Source organism: Melozone crissalis, unplaced genomic scaffold, assembly GCF_028551555.1.
Source record: "Melozone crissalis strain CALT ecotype California unplaced genomic scaffold, PUWL_Pcris_2 ptg000005l_1, whole genome shotgun sequence".
NCBI lineage: Eukaryota > Metazoa > Chordata > Aves > Passeriformes > Passerellidae > Melozone > Melozone crissalis.
This window is the reverse complement of record NW_026535783.1, coordinates 39,527,415-39,554,857: the sequence shown is the minus strand read 5'-3', so window position 1 is coordinate 39,554,857 and position 27,443 is coordinate 39,527,415. Positions and strand designations below refer to the sequence as shown.

Sequence of the window (27,443 nt, the reverse complement as noted above, 5' to 3'; positions counted from 1 at the left end):
CATCCTAAACTAGGCTAGAACAAAATGCTTTAACAAAGCATCTTACAACAGCTGAAGTATCTCTTGACCACGTGGCAAAATGCGATGATGACTTTTAGAGCTGCTAATTACAAGAACTCACTTAACATCAAGATGCATAGATTTTTTTTTCATCCATCCATTAAAGCATTAGCATTTTTCTAATAATCTTTTGATTTCAAGATCAGCTTTGGACAATATGTTGATAGACAGGAAAAGATACCTGGAAACTTTTTTTTTTATATTGTATGACTTCTATCTTTTTTTCCCCTCATACTGCTTTTCTCTGGTCCTATTTATCATCTCATTCCCTATCCTGAAAATATTTCTATTTCCTCAATACCTTAAATATTGTGAAATTCTTTGTCTTCTTTTCTGACATCTGTGTCACTGTACTGCCAAATGTCTATCATCTTTTCCACATAACTGATTTCACAACTTAGAGTGTTCAACGTTATTGTCATTTAGATTCCTAGGTGACCTACTACAAACTTAGGAATAACCAACAGCTACATTTTCCCAGTCTTGGCTATGGGTGACCTAAAGAAAAGGCTCTGAAAAGGTGTTAATATCAAACTTACTGCCCCTCAAAGCTGCAGTTGTTGGAGATGGAATTAATAGCAGGGGAATTTAACTGACAATGCAGAATACAGAGTGGGAATTTTAGCCAGAAAATTTAAATGGAAATTTCCTACAGAGTGTAAACTGGTAACTGAAATGAATTCCTATCCATACTGCGAAATTATCAGCTTGGGAAAAATAAATAAGTCCCAAACATGAGCCAGGGAAGGCTCCTAGTCAGGGCACACAAGCTCTACAGAAGCAGTTAAACTGGAAAACATGCAAGCTTGCTCTGGCAAGAGGTTTTAGGAGCAGGAAAGATTGTTAGACCCTGCAGCTGGCAGGCCTAAAAGGCATATGCAAAGAGAGATGGGAGATGCAGAAAGCCACCAGTTATCTTCAGAAGCAGAACTCTGTCACTGAGTTGGAAGTGCCGCAAGAAGCAGCAGGAAGATAAAAAACAGCCCAAGTGTGGGAAAGAGGAGTAATGTCAGTCATAGCAAAAATGCTGTGAAAGAGTCAGAGTGACAGGAAATGCCAGACTAAGTAAGTAATATTCAGAAGGAGAGAAAATGGGGCTCCTTCATCCTCAACATGGCACTTACATATTGCAGCTAGGGAAATACATAGACAAGGTTAGCTATATGCTCTACCTTCAACAAGCAGGCAACGTCGTATTCTGCTGGGCTACAGCCCAGCAGACAGCTCTTTAGAGTCTGCTGCCAGTGTGTAGGACAGGTTTCACCTGATAGCCTAAAATAAAAAAGTCCCATCTGCTGCTGTCATAGGTTTTTCACAGGTGCAAGGCTGTAGATAAGACCACAAACTACAAGATATACTACGAACTAATAAAGAGTTAATTCTTAAAATCCTGTAACAGCGAAACCACTTTCTTCAATGTCCAAAGGAAAAACAAAGTAGATAAACTATGAAATCTGTCAAGCAACTGGAATGTCACTCCCACCTTCCCCTGCTTCAGTATTATTTGTTGTTGCAGTAGCACTGTCATTTTCTAGGTATTTTTAGGACGCGATAGGAAGTGTCTCCAATACTGAAGACACTACAGTGATTAAAAAAAAAAAGCCTTACCAATTCTCACAGGTGCTTTCAAAAACATATTCTCATCTACTCATTTTCTATTATTAAGTTTGCAAGCTGCAACTTTTGCCCAAACAAAGACTGGAGCTTTAAGACAGCGGTTTTTTTTTAATCTGCCTTTTCCTACAGATATATATACACAGATTTACAAGCTGTAACTAAAACCATTCTCCGATTATTGCTGAATTCTATACAGAGATGCCACAAAACTGCAACAGACTGCTTGTAGCAGGATCTAAATTTTTAAGTAGTGAATGTATGCAAAAACTAGATTTGTCTCTTACTACATGAATTTTCTACTATCCAGATTTATGCAAAGCCAAATAAAAAAACCAGACTAATCAAAGCCAGGAAAGAAAAGGCTACTTTAGATCTTTATACATCCCTACCCCACAAGAGATATCAGTGAGGAGCATTGCTGAGAGTGAAAGAATGAACATGGCAGCCCTGGCAGAAAGAAATGTTTCACAGGGTAAGGATTGGTGTGCATTGTTCCCTGCTCTGACCTCCACAGTTATTTTAATGCCTCCTGATAGTGCTGCTAGTGCTGTGTGCATCCTCCCTTTCTCAAAACAGCTTTGCTTTCCAAGCAAATATACATAAATCCAGAAATTACATCTCTGCCTGCCCATCCTTCCCTTCCCCAGCCCCCTTCGAAGAATTCTGCTGAAGAAGGAAACAAGCCTGCATACATTTCCTTTCAATGTTGCTTTAAGTAGTCAATACTTTTACATTCTATATATTTCAATGCCTCCTGTATATCACTATCATCCCTATCATTCATGTGCTTACCATACTTGGAACTGAAGAATATTTTCATTCCTTCGTCACAGAAAAGACAGAAAAGCAAGTAACTGAATGAGCTGAATCAAGCTCCTATAATTAAATTTACAAAAAAATACTGCCTGCACAAACCAACTTTTGCAGTAATTGAATCTCTTACCACTGAGATTACTGCTGCATCCTTCATCAGTTAACCTTCAAAAATTACATATACTGTTCACTGCAACATTTTAAGAGGACATTGCAAAAAATTAAAAAATCATACGCTTCAGTTGATAGGGAAGAAAACCCCGAAACTATAACGCAAAGCAGCCTACAATGAGAGCTCTCACAAACAGTGGAACTACCAGTAATTAAGCACTTTTAAAAGCAAGATATATGCTGGCAATACCCTTTCATCCTTTTTTTCCCATTGTATCTTCAGAGCTAGGCAAAAAAAGCTGAAAATAATCCAGCACATTAGGTGATTGTGCAGTGAAGTTTTGTTTTCTAATTATAAATGTCTGTGCTCAGACAAAAGAAATCCTTCTGAACTGATGTAAGCTCCTTTCATAAAGAGCTGCAACAGAATTAAAATACAGCTGCCCTGTTTTCAGTAATGAGGTCCGGAGCGCTTTGCATCATGCTGACTAGCATTTACCCTTTTTCTGTCTGAAGTAACTGCAATAAAGAGCTGTTAATCAGAAAATCTTCTGCACATCTGCCGCTCGGAGCCAAGAGACGCTTACCTTCTGAAGACTCGAAAAGGCCTCTCTACTGCAAAAATAGTAAAGATGCTTCACTGCTGCACTTCAGCATCCCTTGTTCCCTAGCAGTTTACTAGGAATACAGATCCTCCACCATTTTCTTGTCACGTGGGTAGTGGTACTGCTAAATAAGGGTGATCACCTGCCTTCACACAGCAGCTACTGGGCTTTGCTTACAGGCGCACTTCAATGAATGCAGAGCTGTGCTTCCGCCGTGAAAATTACAATTCTTTTTCACATTCCCTGTGGCGCTTCGTCTGAACATCATCAAACTTTGATGCTGTGAGTCAGCCGGCGGCAGCAAAAAAGCTCCCTGCTGCTTCATTTCACTGCCTGAGGAAAGCTTATGCTGCGACTGCATGACAAAAGTTCCTTTGGATCCAACTTATCTCAGCCCTCATTTCTGTTTGCATTGATGGCTATAGAGTACGTGCACATTCAGACATGGTTTGCATAATTTTTTCAGTTTGCAATTTAGCAATGGGAATGCAGGAGCAAATTTAAACAAAAAAAACCAAAACAACAACAACCACCAGTTCAGAAGGCATGGTAGATTCCGAAAACACAAACTACGTGCAGCAGGAAACAATGCCCACAGCCTGTGGTCCTGATTGTACTTCTTAGGGAAAGAAAGGATACTTCTTCCCAGGCAGTGTAGTCTCACAGTCTCATTTCACAAAAATCTATTGCGAGCAGGGTCCCTAAAAAATCCAGGTTATTTTCCAAATGCAAAACAAGTCCCCACAGCAAGGCAATAGACCCTAAGACAGCCTAACCTTCATCTGGTTTCCCTCTTCATATTGCACAGATCCTCCTGGAAAACAATGACAACTGGAGAAGATTTCACGTCAGACTGCTTAGCCAGAAACAGTCAAAAACAAAGAAAAGCCTAACCTAATTTTCTCTTTTCAGTACAGCTCCATGCACAGCTACAGCATAGTGTATATTACAATTCAGTGGCTCCCACCTTGTACTTCATGGTATTAGTAATCCTACAGAGAAAGGGGTCATTATCTGCCACACATGTCCTGGTAAGTCAGTCCCAGATGGTATTTTAAAGGAAAACAGATAAATACAAAGCATTTCAAGAAATTTAAAAATCATCACCAATAAGAAAATACACTTCCAAAGAGGACAGTGCTGCAGACACGTCATCTTTGATGTTTCCGTCGCCTAGGTGTACATAAAATTTCCAGTGATGGTGATGTTTCTTGAACTTTTTCAACTGGCCAAGATTTATTTCACTTAAAATCAAAAGTCCATAACCGTTAATCATGGACCCTAAAGTCCATAACTCCTGGACTTCCTGTATCCAGGAAATAAAGTTATGAAGCATTTATGTACAATAGAAGTCATTGGTAGCAAGATTACAGTGAAGCTGTGAAATCAGTAATGTGGCAGAAAACAAGGTCTTAATTCTCCACGTGCAGAGTACCACAGAATATTTTTGAGATTTTAGGATGCTATTCAAGAAGCTTCCCTGTCTGACCATGTAGGAGCCATTCTGGCAGTCACACTCACAGCACCTGAGCTGGGACCCCACACGCACCAGACCAGGTTTCCTCACTGGTGCAAACCCACACTTCCCATAGCACAGTCTCAACCCTTAAAATAACCTAATCACAGTGCAACAACAAAAGAACAGCTTGAGCTGGGTGCCTCTGAGGAAGGACCCGAACACAGGAATCTCTGGGCTTTTATGCCCTCGCAGTCTGTGCGTGCAAAATTCTGGGGGTCATCCAGCAGCATCATCAGACCCTGCTGTGTCTTTCAGTGTCCAGTCTCTTGCTGGCACAACACTTCCCCATGGTGCCCTTTGCTGTGCAAAGGCCAGAACCAGCTCATGGACAACTCATCCTTAGCAGATGCTCTGCTGGGACCACTCACCTCACTGAGGCTCACTGCCAAAGTCAGGTCTGTGTGAACAGGGTTAAGGTTTCAAAGCTTGTTAACACTTCAGGCTAAAGTCTCTTGTCATTGATCACACTGATTGGAATATATAATTAATTACGTCATAAAACAGTGGTGCTTTTAATAGTGAGAGATTTTTTCATCTAACCACTAAACCATACTAACAAAGTCCAGGCCTTCTTGCTTTAAGAAAGTGGCTCTATCAGGCCAATCTCACAATTTAATTAAAATTCTAGTACAATTAGTAAATAATAATAAGTTGTGGGGTTTTTCTCTTTTGCAGTTGTTTTTCAGTCAGTGAAGTGCTGTTCTTTTCCTCTTAACAGATTTTTATAAAGCGCTTGATATTTGCCATGTAAACATTAAACCTGTTTTTTACAAAAATGAGATCATCAGTACCTTCCTACATGCAACCCTCTCAGTCGTTGCTCCTTTACTTACATGTTTGGTTTTAACCTTTAAAGCATGGTCTTTGTGTTAAGTCAAATGTCGCGCTTTGTGCTGCCAAGTGGGAGACCTAAGTTCAATTCCCATTTCAAGTCTATAATTCTGTAGTTCAGCAGGAGCTGGAAACATAACTGAACCAGCACGCCTGGTCCCCAGAGTGCCTGGAACTCCTTTCCAGTGGATCTGGCCAATTAATAAACAATCCTGATAGAAGTGAAAGATGGCAGCCCGGCAGGTTTCCAAGAAAAAAAGGAAATAGGTATTCAAAGGGAAGTAAATGCTACCTTATTTTTTCTGACAGCAACAAGATTTTCAAGTCTTTAAGCTATATACAGCATCCCTGGCTGTTCCCAAAGAAGAATAACTGGCATCCCTGGCATCTCTGATTCACTGCCTTATTCTAGCTTTGGGATGACAGAAGAGACATTTTGAGAAAATATTTGGTGAAATCTTTAGTCACTGGAATCAATGTGAATTTCTTCCTGGGTACCAGTCTGTCAGTATTTAATTTCAGTATTTGCATGATATTGACTCAAATAATTAACAGTTTTGAGATTTATTTGTATTTGGCTAAGTCACAAAGACAGCAGAGTCATCCCAGAATTCTTATTAATCTTGTAACACATATTTTTCTTTAATTAAATTTGATTATCTTTATTCACTGACAAGCACAGGGGAGTGTGGTGAAAGCAGACTTTTCTATTAATAAAACACTGGATTGCTTCCTCTACTGGGCAATTTTAATAGCCAGCAGTATAGTAGTGGTCAAAGAGGGATATTTCATAGAGAGGCAGTGGAAGAACTATCTTTTCCAAAACATCATTATACATGTGAGCAGAAAATAATTATTCCTGTTACTTTGAGAAAATGCTAAATGATAAATGAAGCTTTCTTTTGAAGTCTTATTCTAGGAGGTTAAATACATTGTGGTAGTTCTTCAAAGGAAATTTGTTTTCTGCTTAGTTTTCCCACCAGCTTTCTAAGCTCTTCATCAAACTTTCCAAATATCTCTGTTCTTATTTCTACTGTTCTCACTGCTTCTTGTACCTCAAGTCAATATATCATTTAATAGTATTTGATTCAGCTCTTTCTAACTCCTTCTAATAAGGAAAAGGATAATACTGCCCTACAACAAACCTAAAAGCAAGAATGATCTGGTATACACAGTCACTAAAACACTCTGAGGAATGTGCTGGGTAAAAACTAGCATAGCCATCTGCAGTGTTCTCCCTCTGCTTCCTGACCAAGTTATCACCACCAACCTTCATATAGCTCTGTAAGACAAGACACCTTCTATCAAGAACAAAATTACCTCCCATCTTCCTAAATTTTACTGCTGGCACACCTCCAGTCAGCAGCAGCAAAGTATGTAATCCTGCCTACCTAACATGCTGTATAAAAAGCTGTTTCCTTTCCAGAAAGACTGACCTTAGTAATGAGCTATCAAATCTTTTTTACTTTTTTTTAGGAGTCCAAAGAAGCTCTAGGGTTTGTTACTTTCGGTGTTTGTGTATTTCTGAGACAAGCTGATGCCTTTTCTCCACTGTTTTAATACCAGTAAATAGCCTTATTCTTCACTCCCTGCTGAAGCTTTTCCTTGCAGAAATAGAACAGGAGAGGATGGAAGAACTTCACCCCTAGCCATAGACTTTAAAACACCTTTGAGAGTTGTTATGTGTCACATTGGGATGAAGGGCAGTGACTAGCAAACATCAAGATTTTAAGGCACTTCCTCATTCTAGTTTTTGTTAATGCTTTCTGTTGCAAAACCTTAATTCCCTCTGTGTTGGAATACCAGGCTCTTTCTTGCTCCAAGGTCAGGGCAAATAAATCTGAGGAGACATTGTTTTTGAAGTCAGAGTCTGAAGTTTATTATCGTTATCTATCACAAACTCAGGAGATGTGAGCTCTCTCTAACAAGTCAAGAAAGTGAGCTAAAGTGGTGTCTATTCAAGGCTATTTAAGTCCCAATTATCCAATAAACAGTTCATATTATTGATGCTTCTAACCCAATTATAATCACCCAAAACCCACAACACAGACATCTTTCACCCAGTCAGCGAAAACCACCCAGATTCATAAGGAAGAAGAAGGAACAAGAAAGTGCAAAAAAGATAACTAACCCACACCCAAAATTCTCCATCTTGGCTCCCATATGTCATCATATACTAAAATCCCAGATCCAAGTTTTGTCACCCAGTGAGATATAATACTATCCATACTACACACACACTGTTTCTGTGCTGTCACTCAATTTTTGAAGCCTTTTCCAAGGTCTCAGGTCAAACAAGGTTTTTACTTGGCACCCTTAAATTCAGAAAGCTTGAAGTTTTCAGCCATCAGAGTTCCAACATCTCTTCTATGTAACAGGCAATTTTATTAGAAGAAGTGGCAGACATCTGCTGGATGTAAGCAGAAAACAATGCAAACTGCATCCTTCACAGACCCTTATTCCACTACAAAAGGAACCTACTTCAGCATAGTACAAGTAGGAACCTTTTATTTTTTTCCCTAAACAGGGGCATATGGATATAAAAGGGATTATAAGACAGTTACTAAGTGCCTTCATAAATTAATTCAGCTGTTCATTGGCTGGGTTTGAGTTCGAATACAAATGATAAATTTCTTTATTTTTATAAGATGATAGAACCACAGAATGATTTGGGTTGGAAGGGACCTCAAAGATCACCTGGTTCCAACCCACTTGACCAGGGAAGGGATACTTGCCACTATATCAGGTTGCTCAGTGCCCCATGCAGCCTGGCTCTGCACACTTTCAAGGATGGAGCATTCACAGCTATTCCGGGCAACCTCTTCCAGTGCCTCACCACCCTCACATTAAAGAGTTTCTTTTCATCCTACTTTGATGTAAACTTCTGGCAGACTCAGAGCCTGATGACTAGCAACATCAGGTGCCTTCCAGAAATTGTACTGTAACAATCAGAAAAGTCTTAGTTTCTTCTCTTATGTGATAACACCAGTATTCCTTCACTAACCTCCACAGACCGGCAGCTCTGCTGCATCACATTATTTTAAACTTCACTTAATTTCAGACTAAAAAGTCAAAAGCTGCATACTGAGTTATCTTTTAAGAAGGAACTTCTGGTTTTAAAACTGTCAATTAAATACATTAAGAAAGCAGTTCTAATTACACACTTCTACCATGTCAGTTGCTAGTTTTTCATCTGTTTATCTAACAGCACTCATTAAATGGGCATATCATCTAGAAATAATGATTCCAGTATGTGTATCATCACAGTATTTTTTTGTGTGTTTGCTTTGGTTTCAAAGGAATCAAGGCCTCTGTGATCATGCTGTGGGCATGCACAGGGATGCCTAAGTCTGTTCTCCTAGGAAGCCTGAAGTCTTTACCTAACTGACCAAAGAAATAAGCTTACTACAAGTTTATTGAGTATCAACTACCAAGCAGAGAGGAAACTGAGGGGAAAAGCACATTGCAAAAGCAATCTCTATTACATACAAAATCCTCACAGAAGAGGATTAATTACTTTTAATAAAATTAATGCTGGAAGAAACTTCCATTAAAGTTTACAACTTACCAAGAAAAAATCGAACAGGAAAACTTAAACCCAAAGCAAAGGTATATTTTACTGGTTCCATGTTCCCACAATCAATTGTCAATGTGGAAGCTCAATAAGTTAGTTACTTTGCTTTCCTGGGCATCAGTATTAGTAGTGTAAAGGATAGACTTAACCACTGCTATTGACTTAAAAGGCATTTAGTATTAAACAACTTCTAAGTAAGATAAAAGACTAAACTAGAAGCTATAGTGATGACATATATTCTATACCAAGAATTATTTTATCTTTTTCTTGCAGGGTGAACCACATTCCATCATGCATTTAAATTTTTATTGAAAACACAAGAACATTAACATGTTCCAGTTTTGGATTTTAATGTGGGAATTACCCCAAGCAAATACACTAAGTTCTAAGAATAATGAATGTACTGCATGCAAAATTCCAGTGTGAACTATTGTTGAGTAGTACTTCAGGATTTGCCAAGGCTCCTAAAAAACAGCAGAGTTCTTCTCAAAATGGATATAGCAATTTATAGCAATAAGATGTTTACCCACCCCTATAAATCTATAGCACAGAAATGTTTTTTCTAGTACCAGTCTAAGTTCAAAAATCAAATTTTCTTCCTGAGGTGTCTAAGAGTCTCACTGCATCAAAGTTATCTCAAGTTGAAAATGTGCTGGTTTACTTACAAATCATTCTAAATTAGGTATCTAGAGTTTTCTTTCCCTCTCTACATCATGGGAATTAAGTATGACAAGTCAAATCCCTAGGATGCTGCCTGCATGTAATTAATCAGTATGACTTAGACTGGGCCAGCATCTGCCTGGTTTTAATTTAAAATGCTTTATGGGAGACAGAGGAAATAACAGACGATTTCTTCATGTCAGATTTGCAAGCCTGCAACTAGCCAGCACCTCTAAACAGCTCTTCCTGTTTTCTGTCCCAGTCATTACTGGCTGTGAGCGGAACTGGTTGGCATTTCATGATTCTAAGAGTTTTTACTAGAAATGTATGGTTTGTCAAGAAAGCATGTTTCCTAATTGAAATTAGTTGTTTTTAATTAACTCCCAGTGAAACCCTGCAGGGGTAACACCAGAAAATGGCTTCCAGGGCTAACAAACAAAGCACCTCCAGGTCAAAGGACATCTCCCTTTCCTAGATTTGCAGATCCTCAGCTATGCTTCCACACAAGAACATGGACACAAAACAGCGGCTTGGAAATTTTGCTTGTTTGGCTTCTCCCAGATTTCTCTTTTATAGGAAATTTCAAAATTGACACTTTTCCTTCTGGCATGGAATTTAGAAGTTTAGAGGAGTGGGTGTGACAGAAATGTTGTGCCAACCCACCATACTTTGGCTAGTTTCAATGTCAAGCACTTGATATTTGGTTTACTTTAGGCTCTACAGGTCTGATGAGTACTCATCTTCTGTTAACACTTCTGAAAATTTCTCTGTCCCTTGATAGTAGCCTGCTGTTTGCAAAGGAAGAGGTGTCAACAACAGAAGCACCCTCTCCAATACACTGCAGTAAATGGAGTCAGGAGGGCCACCCCTCACCCCATCTGATGGCACAGCAGAGTCACTTGGCAGGAGGAGTACTGCCAGCACAGAGACTGCATGTCCACCCAAAACCAGGTCCACACATACTCACTCAATCTGCTTCAATCACCAGTTCAATTCCAACAGTCATAAATGCTCCTCTGCTCTGACTAGAGCTTGAAAATAATCACAAAGATCACAACTTTCTTTCATGCTTTTCCTTCCTCTACAAGTAGCACGTTTTTCTGACTCTGGGCCTTGACTTCCTCCTGTCTTCCTTCTCAACAGTTTTGCATTGGGCAGAGATAGTACTTCGCTTCAATCCCTCCACAATCTCATCATATACCGGCAACATCATCAGTACCTGTCTTGGGCCTGTATACCCCGGCCATACTGTTTCATATTTAAAAGTAGGTAACACAATCAGTGGGACTTCACAGAAGAAAGACAGATTTATTCCTGCAAGAAAGTAACCTTTAAGTCAATTGCAAAACAACCCTAATTTGGCTCATATCAAGCGACAAAGAACCAAGAATCTGTTTACAGAAAGGAAGTAATACACTGATAGTTAAATAACACTTTGCGTATTTCAGACTTGAAAGTCTTGCCATCTATACATAATGGCACACACCTCAATAACATAAGTAACAAATGAACAGAAGACTTTTGAAAGAAAATAGGTTGCTTTTTACTTACCCTGATTTTTTATTCAATTCTCTGTCACTGCTGAGAAGAACCATTTCCTCCTTCATTTCTTGTTCTGTTGCTACATTATTCCCAAGCCTCTGTTGAGAATCTGCTTCCCATGTGCTATCACCACAAACTATCTGCAACTCTGATGTTCCTGCAATGCCCGAACTCACACTCCCAGCAGCCAGACCATCTGAAGGAGAACAGCTTTCATGTTCAAAAGATTTCTGAAGGGGAGTTTCTACCTGAAATTCTGTCCAAGTGTCAAGAATCATTTCCTGTGCTACAAGAGATGCCAGTTCTTCACCAGGATGCCCGGACCCTGATTCTGACATCTCTGTCTTGGCAGAAATTTCTTCAGGTGATATGTCACTTATTTCATTTTGTCCCAATATAATCCAACCCTCGTCTTGCCCACAGCTTTCCTGTGATTTCCTTTCACCATCCATCTTCTGACGCACAGCAGAAGAATTTTTCTCTTCTAAGTGAGCAGCGTCCCATTCAGTCCCACCAACAAGATGATCTTTGCTTTCATTTGAAATGGATATTGCCTGAAAAGCATCCAAGGAGCCTGGTGAAAAGTCTTCATGAGATTCTTGAAATGCAAAATTAATTCTGCTTCTTTCAACGGTATCATTTGTTGCAGGTGTATTTTCTTCCTCAGTAACAAGGATGTAATCCATCTCCAGTGAAGGTGGGAGCACCTGCATCTTCACATCTTCTTTACTGTCTGTACTTTCCAGTTCAGGGCTCTTCTGGGAATTTCTCAGCTTTTCTTCTCTACAAAGTAGGGAGTCAGTGCCAGCTTCTAAAAGAACAGGCAAAGAGAAACTCTTTAATTTTTGAATTACTGATTTAGTCACCACAGTATGCTTTAATCAGTACTGTGAGATAAAGCTCTTTTCATTTTGCTTTGCTCTGTTAATGTGTACTTGAATTTTATAACATCATCACCATCATCATTATTGTTAAAGGTTACACATTAACACGGCAATCATCCCCAAGGCACAAACAATTCAGTGTCCCATAGGCTAGGCCCTATACAAACAACAGAAATTATATTACTACTTCAGTGTTCAAAAGCTTTAGATTGCCTGTGATGCCTAAAGTTTTAGCTTTCATATTTTCCAGATTCTGTAGTGCATTAGTATACAACTCTGAACTCCATATACAGTGTCAGCAAGTTCTCTTCACAGCTCAGTTAGACAAAACAATCCTTTTCCAGCCTGAGAACCAAGGACACCGTTACAGCCTCAGGCCCAAAAAATGTCAACAACAGCAAACTGAGGGGAGGAGTGGATAGGACTTCATAACCTGAAGCTGTAAGTGGACAATTAACCCCAATATTAAATGGACCAAAAATTTTTACATTGTGAAAACAAGTGACCAGTTGCACCTTTTGGATCCCTCTTGGGTGCAGCCACAGCTGGGCTCTTGTACTGCCCAAGATGCATCCTTTGAAGGCATTTTAATAAATATCTACTTTATTCCTTTAACTCTGTCTAACCTCTGTTCCAGGTAGCCTCTCAAGGAAGGCATCATCTGAGAGAACAACACTAGAGCTCTTTCCACAATAATGTTCTGCACATTAGGGAGACACACAAACTTCTCACTCCACTCAAAGCCTCCTCCTCATAGGCTTCATAGAAATACTTCCTCCTTTCTCTGTTCTATGTATTTGCCCTGGAAAGCAGATTTTCTTACCATCACATGATCTTCTATCTCCACCTTGTGGTGACTCAGGATCGGTTGTTTCTTTTTCAGATTTTCCTGTCAAGAAATCAGAATCTGGGGGAGTTTCTTCAGCCAGGGAGAGCGATGGTACTGAGGTGCGATTTTCCTCAAGACACTCTGTGGATGTCTCAGACACTTTATCTTCAGTCATCAGGATGCCCTCTGCACCTTCCAGAGGAGCCGGCAGTGGCAATCGTTTTTCCAAAGAAACACTGTCATAAAATGACTGCTGTAACAAGAGCTCACCGTTTGCATTCTCACTGCTGCCAGAGTGTTCAGCATCAAAAGATGCAGAGGATGGAGGAGTACACACCATTGGTGATTGGTCATTGGGTATCTCCTTAAGCACAGGAACATAATTTTCAATTACAGCTTCATATTCTTTTGCTGCATCATCAAACAGTTCATTATTTGAATCAGATTCATCACCTTCATTACCACCAGGTAGAAAGGACTTGGGAAAGAGTGTCCGTTCATCCTCTGACTTCCCTTCTGCTGCCTCACTGCCTAGCAGTGTCAGTATGTTTTTCCCACCACATGTGCCTCCCAGGCCATTAGTTACTGAGGTGTCCCTTATACTATGTTCTATCCCTGCGTCAGAGTCATCCACACATTCTCCTGATTTATCTAGCTCAACACCAGTTATTGCTGTATGATCAACACCAGAATATTTTACAACTTCACCCAAGGCACTAATTTCTTTTAAGCTTTGTTCTTCCCTGTCAGGTTGACTAAAATCCATGGGAAGCAAAGGCATTTGAGAGGTCGCTATTTGAGCTGTATCAGTTGGTGCTCCTTGATGGCTTGCATTAGTGAAACTTCCATGGAACATGTCTTTCACATCTAAGGATGTCACTTTTGTAACTTCACTGGCAATTTCAGTTGACTCAACAGGGTCAAAAACCAGTTTATTTTCTAGACTGTATTCTTCTGGAATTGCAAATTCAGGAGGCTCCTGAGGATTAGAAGAGATAAGCTGATTGAATTCACTGCCCTTTACTGGTTCATAGTCCTGGGGACTACCATTTTCAGAGTGCATCTCATTCTGCATTACTAACTGATACTTCGAGTCAAAATCTGCATCTTTATTCACATTTGATTTTGTATGAATTGGCTGACTGTCTTTGTATTCAGGCTCCACTGCAACCTGAGAAGATGGGATAGAGGCATGCTTAACTCCATATTCCTGGCACACATCAGGACTGCTTGATGACTCTGAACCATTGTCTTGGTCACAGTGACTTAAAATATCAGGATTTTCACCATCTGATTTCAAAGTGACAATCTCCTCAGCATTAGTCCAAAGGTCAGGTTCCACTGAAAACTGCTGATTACTTCCTTGTGTGTTATCCTGTAAAATATCTGGGATAAGTGAAGTTTGGGGAACTAATATATTCCACTCTGGGCTTGACTTTTCTGCCATTGCAAAAGATAAGTCTTCTACAGTGAAAGCACCTGGCATGGAGTTGTGCACTTCTACTCTTTCACACGCGTCTTCCTGCTGTCCTTGAGGAGTGAGACTTGCATTTTCCTCATTGTCTTTTGGCAGATCCAGTACAGTGATTACTTCAACTGGTATAGCTTGTTCCTCATCTGAACAAGAGTTTTGTGGAGTCAGTTGATTTTCCTCATCTGTAGAAAACAACTGCTCTATCAACTCCCTTTCTTTTTTATCCAGCGTGAAAGAATCAAATTGATTAAACTGTGAAGTGTCTTCATTTTTCTGACCATCAGGACTATTGACAGATTGCACTAGTCTTTCATTTTCTTTTTCATCAGCGTACAGGGGAGCAGGTGGATTTTCATCATTACTTGTATCTGTGAAATGTGCTTCTGTTAGTTCTTCATCTTGTGAAGGTGAGCCACAGGAGTACTCTTTACTATTTCCTAGATTATTTGTTACAGCGTGACGTGAACCAGAATACTGATTTTCCAATTGCTTTTCTTCACAAGGTCGTGAACTCCACCAATCTGAACTGTTATCTAGAAAATCAGATGTTCCTACTGTGGATTCAGGATTAGTTCTTGAATCAGCTTCCAATGACATACTCCACCTATCTACAGCTTTTGAAGAATGCTCTTCTTTATCACCAGCAGCAGAAGTCAATGCAGGATCTTCATTCACTTGATACAAATATGAGTCTTCTCCACTATCTGCTTTTACATTGAAACTACTCACCTGAGTTACTTCATCAAGTGTTTCACAAGGGCCAGTAGTAGGTTGAGTATGATCAATAAAGCCAACAGACTCATCCTCCTGCAATACCTTTTCGGCTTCAATTGTTTCAGAATTTTCACTGAAGGTGCTTACAAGGACGTTCTCTCCCACCTTAGTTTTTGCACCTAAACTGTCTTCATTAGCTTCAGGACTTGTTGCATTGGACTGATCATAATCCTCTTCATTTTCAGCTGCTTTGTGCTGTTTGTTTTCCCACACTGAATCTTCATTAATCAGTTCTGGACATGCCTCTGAATTCTCTGAATCCTCATTTACATCAGGACTTGATAAAGAAGATACAGTATCATCATCTACATGGGCATTCCAAAAATCTAAGCTTTTAGGAACTTTGTTCTCTTCACCACTTATTTCAAATCCTTCTTCATATTCATTCCCAAATTCCTGCTTTTTAAAGGAATCCTCAAGATTTTTATTATTTTTCATCTCCCACACATCCCTGCTTCTTTCATGATGACTAGCAACTGGAAGATCTCCCCACACATTCACAGATGTATCACTTAAGTCAGGACTTGTTCCACTTGAGTGTGTATAATAATTTATTGAATTACTCCACATATTATCTTCTTCCAAATAGCTTTTGATCTGTATATCTTTTGAAAGACTGCTTGTGGTATTTGCTATTTCAAGGACTTCGCTTGCCTCAGGACTTGTTCCAGGAGACTGCAAATCTTCACATGGCTGTGAATCCCAAGCAGTTTGGGGAAAATTGTCATTAAGCACTGCAAATGGTTCTCCACAAAGATTAGTAGCAGGTTCTACATTTTCAGAGTTTTCATTTCTCCCAGAAGCTATTTCAAGCGAAAATGAATTTTCCACCACAGACATATGTGTAATATCAGGAACACTAACAAATCCAGAAGGATTTTTCTTAAACTCATCTGTGAAAGAATTTTCATTGGTCTTCATCAGTTCTAGGCTATTTTTTAAAGATAGTAAATCAGAATTACAAATGTCTGGATGGTTAGGAATCACTTCATGTAAGCATTCTTGCCCTTCTCCCAGAGGTTCTTGTGGTTTATCCATCAAAGGAATTGATATGGCTTGGCCACTACCATTCTTTCCAGAGTCATTCCAGACACCTGAGCTTCCAGGTCTTTTAGCAGAATTATTCTCAGGATTGTCACTACCCTTATCAGAATTTTCAGAAGTACCTTCCATCTTGGGACTTGCTGCATCCTCTGTCACTGTAGCCTCTTTTCCAGCTTCCTCAGAAAGCAGCTGTGACATTTCACTATAATTGTAATTTTGTGGTAAGAGGTCATCCAAAAATTCATAATCTCTGCCTCCTTCAGAAATACTTGAAGAATCTAAACTTTTCTGCAACATGTCCCTTGTCTCTTCCTGGTTACTTTGATTGGAAAATGACACATTCTCTGTGATTAATATTTCCAAACTAACACTATTTCTCTGTTTTTCTGGGGAGGTGGCAACTTCAGTTGTTGGTTCATTTTCTTTCAAATCTCTTTTACCTGAAGATTCATTGCCCTCTTGCACTGGTTTATTATAAATGTCATCAATCATCTGCTGCCCACTTGTCACATGTGTTCTCTTACGTTCTTCTCCTTCCTTAGAGATGACAGTGGCATTATCCCAGCTTTCCTCACAACCCTGCTCACTCTGTAAACCCCACGAGCCCAGCTGGTGCACGGAATCCTGAATACCCAGCTCTTCATCAATACTGGCAGTGGTTTGTGCTGCATTCTTACTAAGTATCTCACTCCCTAAGTCACATATTTTCAGATCCAAACCATTCTCATTTTCTGAATTTGGCGTAGAGGTGTTTGTGCTTTCTACAGGAACACTGCCCACAGCTTCTGCCTTGTCAGCTGTTCTCTGTCCCGTATTTAATTCATTCTGTGATGGTGATAAGTCATTCACTGTTTGATTATATGCCAGTATTACTCTTTTGCTTTCAGATACAGGAAAGTTATTTTCACTGCTACATGTTTCAGTTGAAAAACATAGATCAGCTGTTTGTTCTGAATTAAGGCAAGGTTTAGCAGAGGCAGAAAGAACTGGCATTTCAGAATTTCTTCCTTGTAACTGGGTGATATTATTTAGGGGAGTGTTCCAGATATCTGTACTTCTAGTATTTGAAAAAGGCATATTGTTAGGAGATAACGGTTCCTTAGTTGATTTCTCAAGTACTTTTGACTCAGCCAAGTTTGTGTTCATGAATTTACCAGTAACTGTTCCTTCATCAAAATCCTTGTCCTCATTTTCTCTTTCATCTTCTACATATGTAGGTGATATATATGAATCAGATGTTGAATAATTGGTGTCTGGTGGAGAAACAACTAAATCTTCCGCTATATTTGATGAACTAAGATCTGAGTTTTTATATAAGAAGGTGTCCTCCCAGGGCACCACTACTTCTGTTACTTCTTTTCTGATGTTTTTATCATACATATTCCAGGCATCTATATTTTCAAATTGTTTTGGTCTGTGTTTAGGATCACCAAATAAAGCTTTTTCCCCCATGTTCAGCTTGGAATTATTTTGCATATTGTTGAAAACAAAAGTTATATTTTCAGATTTTCCATGGTCTTCTATTGAATAATACCTTCCTTTATCCCACACTTCTGGATTTTCAATTTCATTGTCCACTGTGATTTCTGAAGAATCTGATAAACCTGTTTTTGATACAGCCCATTCCTCAGGAATATTCACTGATTTTAACTCTCTATCTAGTTTGGGCATGTTCCATACATCTTCTGAGGATTTACCAGCATTTCCTTCATCAAACTCAGTCCAGATTTTGTAAGAGTCTCCAGCTAGCTGCCTACCTTTTCCTTCACCACTACACCACGCATCTGACATCACAGGTGTTGGTTGGCTGACCTTCCACAAGTCTGTAAAGCTCTCCACTTCTTGCTTTGTCTCATCTAAAGAAGCAGTTTGCAAACATGAATGTTCACTGTTTTTCTCTTGATTCTCATGGTTCCAATTATCTTCTTTAAACTGATTATCCCATAGACCTGCTTTCACATATTCCATTTGCTTTGGCTGTTTTTGGAGGAACACAGAATCTGAGGCTCTTCTATCAGTATGGTCTCGTAGCAAAGGACTTTCTTTAGAATCTTTCCATAAGACAGGACTATGAAATACAGATTCCTGTTCACTTGAACTCCATGCATCAGCATTTCTGGAATCTAGATCAAAGCCATCCCACCAGCTGCCATATCTAACACGAGACGGAGAGTAATTTGTGCCCTCTATTTCATTGATTTTTTTTATGACATCTTGTGAGAAAATTAAAGGCTGCCCATTATCCAATGGTGAAGTATCTACAAGACTGTTCATAGGAGTTGGTGGAATTTTTGAATCAGTAGATTTCAACGCTTCTGGTGAAGAAGAATCACCTTCAACAAAATCAATCAAACTTGAACTTTTCTCACACATTCCTCCTGGATTCTCAGCAAATTCAGCCAGATTGTCTTCCTCAATTTTTGTTGCAAGTAAGTCAGTTGAATACTTTACTGTAGCATTTTCTAAGAGGTTTGTCTCATCGAGTTTTTTCTTCAGAGTGAGCTGATGCCCTTCTGATGAATCACTATTGAGAAAATAGTCATCTGCTGGGGAACAATCCACAGAACGAGAAGATGACTCAGATGGAGCTGTAACCATGGGCGCTAGATCAAAATTGAAAAGATCAAAATTATCGCTATTGCTTCCTGACTGAGACTTTTGCTCTTCAGCTACTGCTCCTTCAGGAATAGGGCTGTAGGAATCAAAGCCAGGCAGAAGACTGTGATGTGAGGCAGCCCCTTCTGCAACAGGGCTGTCGTCACTAAGAAAAACAGAACTCTCCTTGGAAGACCGGCTGCTTCTAATGGTAGCCAAGCCACTGTCTGGACTCACAAGGTCTACATTAACATCAATGTGGGCTTGCACAGACCCATTTAGATCTTGAGGATTTTCTATAAAATTGGCAGAACTGGGCTGTGGTTCTACATCAGAACCATATAACTCCATAATACCAGAAGATCCTTGTGAAAGTGGAGCACTTCCAGCAACAGCTTCAGTAGAAGAAGTTCTACTGTTTGATACCATTTCTGGTTGCCTTCTATTTATAACTTCCTTAATTAGAAGAAAAATTTGATCACAGGTCACTGAAGAATTTTCTTGATGATAAATGAGAATTTGGTCACATTCACATTCTAGAGGATTCAGCTCCAAACAAGGATTCTGACATTCTTCTAATTCACAGCAGATCTGTTGAAAAATGGGTTACTTCAGAAGTCACTACAGTCATGGACATAAGGCACATATCTGACTACTTCATCATGTAATACAGCCATACCTATCTCTTCCTATTAACCTACTGCTTGGTCATTTCACTGTAGCATCCTTGTTACAATCCCCAAATAGATGATGCATTACACAAGACGATCTAGACAAAATATTTGCCTTAAGATTGGTCAGAAATTATACCACTTGATTTTTCAATTCACTTCTGGTTAGAAAATCCAAATAAAATGTTTGGTTGTTTCCTTGAGAAATCTGAGTAAAATTCATGCAATTAATTTGTGAATGTACTTTTAGAATGGGGTAATTATATTAATAAAATAAATAAATGCATTTATATTGGCCTTGAAAACCATGGAATCACTTAGCCTCCCAAAAATCATAAGTTTTCAAGACTGACAAAAAGGTTCAGAAAGTTGCCGCTGAGGTAGTCTCTTCCATCTCGGGATAAATATATTTTTTAAAAATGGGAAGCACCTAGCTCTGGACAAATGTACACAATAATAATAATTTGTTTTGATTTTGGAGTTTGAATTCTTTAGGAATAACATATACATATATGAGTTCTGGTCTTTACCACTTACAAGGTGTTTGCTTATCACTCATTGCCAAAGACACATTTGTGTACAAACCCAAGTCAAAACTGGGGAAAAAAACATTTTAACTGAATTGAAAATTCTTGCCCTTTCAGTGTTTCTCATAACCTTTTTCTATTAGCTTGGTCTGAAGCAATAATAAATACCACAATCTTTCATTCTCTTACCATATAAATAATGCAGCCATTTCAAATAGCTGCTAAGTTGCTGGTCAGCTGTTGCTATGTTTTGAAGTCAATTAATCAACATCTTGATATAGACTACTTAAAAAAATCTCAACATTTTTTTTCCAGGAAAAACATTTGATTATTTTTCCAGGTACTTACTTGATTGCCTAGCTCTACATTTTCCGAGTATACTGCTACTTGTTGTTTTGTTTGCTTCTGATCTGACAAGCAGTTGGCCAAAATGACAAGTACATCAAACCCATATTTATCTATGAATGCTTTCAGATCACCAATGAGACTCCTGTGTAATATGCAGTCCTGAAAAACATTAAAAAATTAAAAGAAATGTCAGCAACTTTTTTGGTTCTTTTCATCCAAATATGTTGTAAAAATACCTGTAAATGTTAAAAAGCATCAACAGGTCTAACAAGCAAGAAAAATCCATTTCACTCATCAAAATAACCATGTACCTAATAAAAATCAAGAACTAGTCCCATAGCACAGTAATGGAAGAACACTAGCATACTAAATGCAGGTTTTGCCTTCCTAATCTGCTGGTGAAACATAATTCTTACTTCTTCCTGCTACCTGGTTTTGCAACATTGATTAAAAGCACTCCAAGCTCTAGTGTATGCCTATGATAAAGAAACTGGGCAAAAGGAGTAGGTGACTCACATGGATGAGGACGGAACTTCCACTAAAACTCAAACTCAAGAAAGAAATGTATGCAACGTGGAAGAAGGGACAGGCCACACATGGAAGGACTCCAGGAACATCGAGTTGCAGGAATACAACAAGGAAGGCCAAGACCCACATGCAACTGAGTCTGGCAAGGGACATCAAGGACAGCAATAAGGGCTTCTGCGATTTTATCAGCTGCAAAAGAAAGATTAGGCAAAAAGCAGGGCCACTGCAGAATCAGATGGATGTTCTGGTGATGGAAGACACAGAGAAGGTAAAATTACTGAATGTCTTCTTTGCTTGTCTTTACTGTTGAGACCAGTCCTCAAGAGTCCCAGACCTCAGCAGTAAGAGAGGAAGGCTGGAGAAAGGAAGGCTTCCCCTTGGCTGTCGAGGGTTGGGTTAGAGATCATGTAGGCAGACTTAACACCTTAAATCCATGGGATCCATCCACAGGTGATGAGAGAGCCTGGCAGATGTCCATTTGCTGCTTTCCATTATCTCTGAAAAATCATGGAGAATGGGAGAATTGCCTGATGATTCAAGGAAAGCCAATATCACTCTTGTCTTCAAAAATGACACGGAGACCTGGGAAACTACCAGCCAGCCAGCCAGCCAGCCAGCCTCATCTCAGTTCCTGGAAAGGTGATGAAACAGATCATTCTGGAGACCATCAAAAAGCATATAGAAGACAAAGTCATCAGGAACACAGGAACAGTAAGGATGGATTCACCGAAAGGAAACCAGATTGGACTAATCTGATAGACCTCCGTGATGGCATAGCAGGATGGGTCGACAATGGGAGAGCAGTGGATGTTGCCTAACTCAGCTTCAGCAAGGCTTTTTTTTTTCCTGTAACATCCTCAAAGGCAGGCTCAGGAAATGTGGGTTAAAGGAATGGACAGTGAAGTGAATCAAGTACTGGCTGAAGGCAGAGCTCAGAGAGTCGTGATCAGTACAGCAGAGTCCAGCAGGAGGCCTGCAGCCAGTGGTATTGCCAAAGGATCAGTACTGGGACCAATCCTACTCAACTTGTTTATCAGTGACCTGGAGGAAGGGATCAAAGGCACCCTCAGCAGGCTTGCTGGTGACTCCAAACTGGGGCAGTGGCTGATCCACCTGAAAGCTCTGCTGCCATTCAATGGGACCTTGATCAGCTGGAGGGTTGGGCAGAGAGAAACCTGGTGAGGCTCAACAAGGGCAAGTGCCAGGTCCTGCACCTGGGCAGGAACAGCCCCAAGTGCCAGCACAGCCTGGGGCTGACCTCCTACAGAGCAGCTCTGTGGAAAAGGACCTGGAACTCCTGGTGCACCACAAGCTGTCCATGAGCCACCAGTGCCCCTGTGGCCAGGAGGGCCAATGTCATCCTGGGCTGCATTGGCAAGAGTGTGGCCAGCAGGTCAGGGAGGTGATCCTCCCCCTCCACTCAGCCCTGGTGAGGCCATTGCTGGAGTGCTGTGTCCAGTTCTGGGCTCCTCAGCACAAGGGAGACAAGGAGCTACTGGAGAGGGTCCAGTGGAGAGCCACAAGGATGATCAGGGGTCTGGAGCTTCTCTCTCATGAGGAGACACTCTGGGAGCTGGGATTGTTTGGTCTGGAGAAGACTGAGAGGGGATCTCACCAATACACAGAAACATCTCAAAGGTGGGTGTCAGGAGGATGGTGCCAGACTCTTCCCAGTGGTGCCCAGAAACAAGAGAAGGAGCAATGGCCATAAACTGAAACACAGGAAGTTTCACCCCAACAAGAGGAAGAATTTCTTTACACTGAGGGTGGCAGAGCACTGAACAGCTGCTGGGGAGGCTGTGGAGTCTCTCTCTCTGGAGACATTAAAAGCCCTCCTGCATGTGCTCCTGTGTCACCTGCTCTCGGTCACCCTGCTTTGGCAGGGGGCTTGGACTGGATGATCTTGAGAGGTTCCCTCCAACCTCAACAATTCTGTGATTCTGTGATACTGGTCTATTGCTATTTCTTGAATAAAACCAGGTTTTTGTTAGAAAAATAAATACTTTATGAAATTTGTCATGCCAATATTTCATCTAAAAAACCCAAACATTAAAACAATAGTATTGAGAAGCAAAATTCACAAGCTAATTTAATTTTGCAGTCCTTCATATGTATCCATGATGATGTTACCCTATTGCAACACACAATTACCACAGACTGCTCCAACAGATCCCCTTGTTCCTGCTCTTCGAATTGTGCAAATCTCAAAAAAAAATACACACACACAAGTAAGAACTGAGGCAAAGTATTTTTATATTCCTTGTATCAAAAAAGTTGTCTTCTTTCACACACACCCCACACCAAATACACAGGAGGTAAACTTTTATGTTTCCTATTCTCATTAATACTTGGACTAGCCCACTTACATAGGACTTGAAACATAAACCATACATCACCTTTCTCAGCTGCGAACATAATGCACAAAGATAACTACTGCTCAACAAAGACGCAGAAATTTCATTTTCTCCTTTATGTTTCTGCTGTTTGTATTGACATAATTTTTTGTCATCTTCTAGCCAAGACTTCTTTTGATGCTGCCAAGCTACACTGGCCTTGAATAAACAGCAGTTCATCATGAACACGGCACAACTGTATGTGCAGACTGGCACGTTATTCCCCTGCATCAGTCTCTTACCTAATAATTACTGTTTTGATTACAAATATATAAACACAATTTATTAATCTACTCAACTGTGTCCACAAAATGCATCACCCTCCAAGTTAGACTTAAAAAAAAATAATCTTGTTTGTCAAATGCTTTGGAAGTAGATTCCTTTCTGCAACTAGAGATGAAGTTTCCCGTTGATGTTTGGATAGCACCTTAAAATGAAGTTTATGTGAAATTCACACAGATTAATGCACCAACAGTCAGCTGCCAGTTTATTGGTGGACATTCATATGTGAAATCTGAATAGAAAGTTATGATGAGGAATTATTCTGAAAAAGCTTTGAATATCTAAACCAGTAAAATCTTCTGAAGACACAAGTACTGGGTAAATTAGAAACAGTTCCAAAATGTCCTTGAGCATGGAAAAGTCACTTCAATTATCCCACTACTAACTGCAGCTGGAACAATTAAAATCGATTCAAATAAAAAAATCTGAACTACAGCAGATCCAAAACCATCTAAAAATTCCTGATAACTCACCTAAACAATGTTAGTTTATTCTTTTAAAGTAGTACCAGCAACAAAATTCAGATACTCCCTTCCCAGGCATTCAAACATTCAAGTAAATAATGACAGTTGCAAACAAGTCTTAAAAACTACAAAGGCCATATACTGAAAGACATGATAGATATATGGACTCTCCTATGAATTTTATAACCTAAATTAACAAGAACTTATTACAAATGCTTACAGAAAATGAAAAATTTTCTTCAGAAATGAAAACCTGCAAATAATTTCAACAGTTAAGCTAGTACATCCCAAATTAATTACATCCATTTAAAATATGCTTTTGATGAATTAGTATAGCCTGAGATGTACTGACATAGCTAAACAATGACAAAGGTCAGTTAACTGGTCATTTTTATATTCTTCTTTTCTTGTACTAACATGTGCTGGCTGAAGTATTAGGTAATATTCACACAGTATACAGCAGATAAATGGTGTACATAAATATTGTTAGTTGTTATAATTGTGTTATAATGCCCTCTAAGTATCTTATAAACAAAAAAATGAATTGCTAGCATACTTGAAATATATGTACTTGAAATAAACAGAATTTAGTAGTACATATATTTTGCATAGTTAACAGCAGTGTAACTACTGGAGTAATTTAGTGTCATAACACGTAATAAAATGGTGCTTTTGTCTAACACACATAAATAGCTTCTGCTGTAACACATATAATGTGCATTCTAAAATTTACAAATATTTTTTGAATCAGTTAGGTGAGCAGAATTACAAAGTTGAAGAAATCCAAAGACTTTTGAATTATTTTTGAATATGAACTATTTAGTAATTATGTATTTTTGCTGAGAAATACCATTTTATGTAAGTTCTATACCGTTGGGAAATTTCTTTCTCGGAAACTCTATTTTCCTTCTTGATTCTCGAGAATTTCTTTTTAAGTTTAACAGATAATGTAACTATAAACATGGATGATCCTTTAAAAGAGGCAAAATATCAAAGAAATATCTGAAGAGAATCTTAACTTCTCTGTCTCTTGCAACACTGATTCATGAAATCAACAGCCAATTACCCAAGTGATCACTGCAAGTGTACATTACACACACTTCTGACTCTTCTAAGCTAACTGTGTCAATATTAACCTGACCAAATTAAGAACAAACTGTCTCTTTTGTTCTTCACACTTCTCACATGGGGAGCACAATATGGCTTTTGTCAGAGGTGCTCCATCATTTTGGCTCAAGGAAACTGTCAGTACAGTTTGGGATTCGTTATTCATGGGCAGATACCCTGATGAGTCTAATGAAGCCTTTCTGCTGACAACTCATTTGCTAAAAATACCCAACCATCACAAAATATAAATGAGGAATATCGTATCCCATTACAATTTTCACAACTGATGCAATTATCACAATACAGAAGTCATACATACTGCTACTGCATTCTCTTAATATTTCATGGTCGGTACTTCTGCATTCCAGTTTATTTCTATGTGATCACTGATAAAACTTTATGACATACTTAAATTGCAATATAATCGGGTAAACACCAAAGATACAGCACACACGCAGAGCTAACAGGCTGTGTGCCATTTGTTGTAAATCCAGCTAATTACTAGAAGCCCCCTCCTTTTTAAAAAAAAAAATTAAAAGAAAGACAAAAGAGTGCAGAAAAATACTCCGTTTTTCATAAAAAGTTTTCAGGTAAAGGTCAGTAAAAACTGAAAGAACAGTATAAACAGTATGATGTATACCACACTCCAGAAAGACAAACAAGCATATTTTTTGTTTTATCTCTTTTTTTTTCTATCAGCACTGCTGGTAAAAATGCTCTGTTAAAAATCCCTACCTTCTCTGTAAGGAAAGACTGTATTTTTCTATCATGCATTCCGATGTACCAAATAGCAGCTCTTCTGCACAATCTTCTGGAAAGAACAAAAATAGCAGCAAAATCTGCTTTCCTTGTGTCAACAGTTTCCAAAGCCAAAAAAGGTATTAGGTCCTAAACTAAAGAGTAGAAGAATGGGCATCTTTGAGCCTTGTTATCTTGCTCTATGACTGGCTACCCAAGTGACACATTCACCGTTAGGTATTCCAAACTTAAGTTGGAATGAATTTGAACTGGAAATACTATAGCATTGTGGAAAGTTCATATTGAATAATGCAATGAGTGCCTGTTTAGCACTCACATCCCTTAGTACTGATGATGGCTGTGTTTTTACAGTCTATTTCATTAAAGGCAGAGTAATGAAAAAAAAAAAAGAAAAAAAGAAAGCAAAGAAAAAATAGGAATTCCTCTTTAATAAAAAAAAAATTAGTAAGCTTTGTTCAATTAAAGTATGTTTAGACAGGTTCATAATGGAAAGAGTGTCTTTTCTACAGCATCGGTGCATTTCATCATAGTATCCTAGCAATGATCCATTCTTTATGAATTCAGATTGCAGCTAAACAGGTTTTACTTGCATTTGATACAGGCACAAATTCTGTATATTCAAATTCAGGCTTGTCCATTTTAACCTGTGTTTAAGTAGAACTTACAAAGATTCACATGGTTTTTGTGCATTTAGCACAGTACATGATTTCTGGGCAAGACTGTGAAATCTCAATTCATTCATAAAACCTGAGGTAGAAAAATTTTGCTCAGGTGTACTGCCAAACTGCAGTTTCATTATTCCCCATTTACAGAGCTAGCTGAGACAACTCTGAATTTAGCAGATGGGGTACAGCATCTTCATGTATCCTAAAATACATTCTGATATACATGTAACATAAGGATATCATCACGGCCCATTTGGCTTAAAACATTCTTCCTAGAGTTGGAATACCTACCTTCAGTGTCTATCACTGCCACCCACCTAAGGAACACAATTTTTTATCCATAAGCAAGGCAGCCCCCCATGAGTGCTGAGGTGTAAAACCAAGTATGAAATACAACAGTGAAAAATGCTCCCCGGCGTCAGTGGGGTTTGTGCACATGTACTCAAAATACGTGGCAGCTCAGAAGGGCTGGAGATGAAGCCCTGTTAAGGCACTGCCACTACTGCACAACATAAACGAACATTGAGTGCACTAGCCTAAAGATATTAACAAACAGAGGTAACAGTCTGCATGCTCCTGTGTATCTAATCATAGTATTAGATTGCTGGGACCTCATTATCTAGAAGAAAAAAAGTTTTGCAGCAGTACAGGAGTCAGAGAATATCAAAGTACATCATGCAGTCTCATGTAGAGATGAAAGTACTCATTTATTTCCATCTCTAAAGGAAGAAATTCAAAGTGCTTGTAATTTGTCTCATTGTTAGTGG

General features: G+C 39.1%; 1 protein-coding gene across 4 annotated transcripts in view; it reads right to left on the bottom strand.

The window, feature by feature from the left end:
* The window catches only part of PRUNE2 (prune homolog 2 with BCH domain), a 100,798-nt gene that overhangs the window by 33,732 nt on the left and 39,623 nt on the right, over positions 1-27,443 (bottom strand). For 2 of the 4 annotated variants that reach the window (XM_054286222.1, XM_054286228.1), the window contains exon 1: positions 3,189-3,332. Coding sequence is in view for 1 of the 4 variants with exons in the window: in XM_054286206.1 (XP_054142181.1) it covers positions 11,342-11,472; positions 11,581-12,143; positions 13,040-19,523; positions 20,479-20,637 (7,337 nt within the window). In the remaining 3 variants the exon portion in view is untranslated. Of the gene's footprint in view, positions 1-3,188; positions 3,334-11,341; positions 11,473-11,580; positions 12,144-13,039; positions 19,524-20,478; positions 20,638-27,443 lie in introns of those variants that run through there. The other 2 variants (XM_054286206.1, XM_054286215.1) reach the window with 2 other exon arrangements.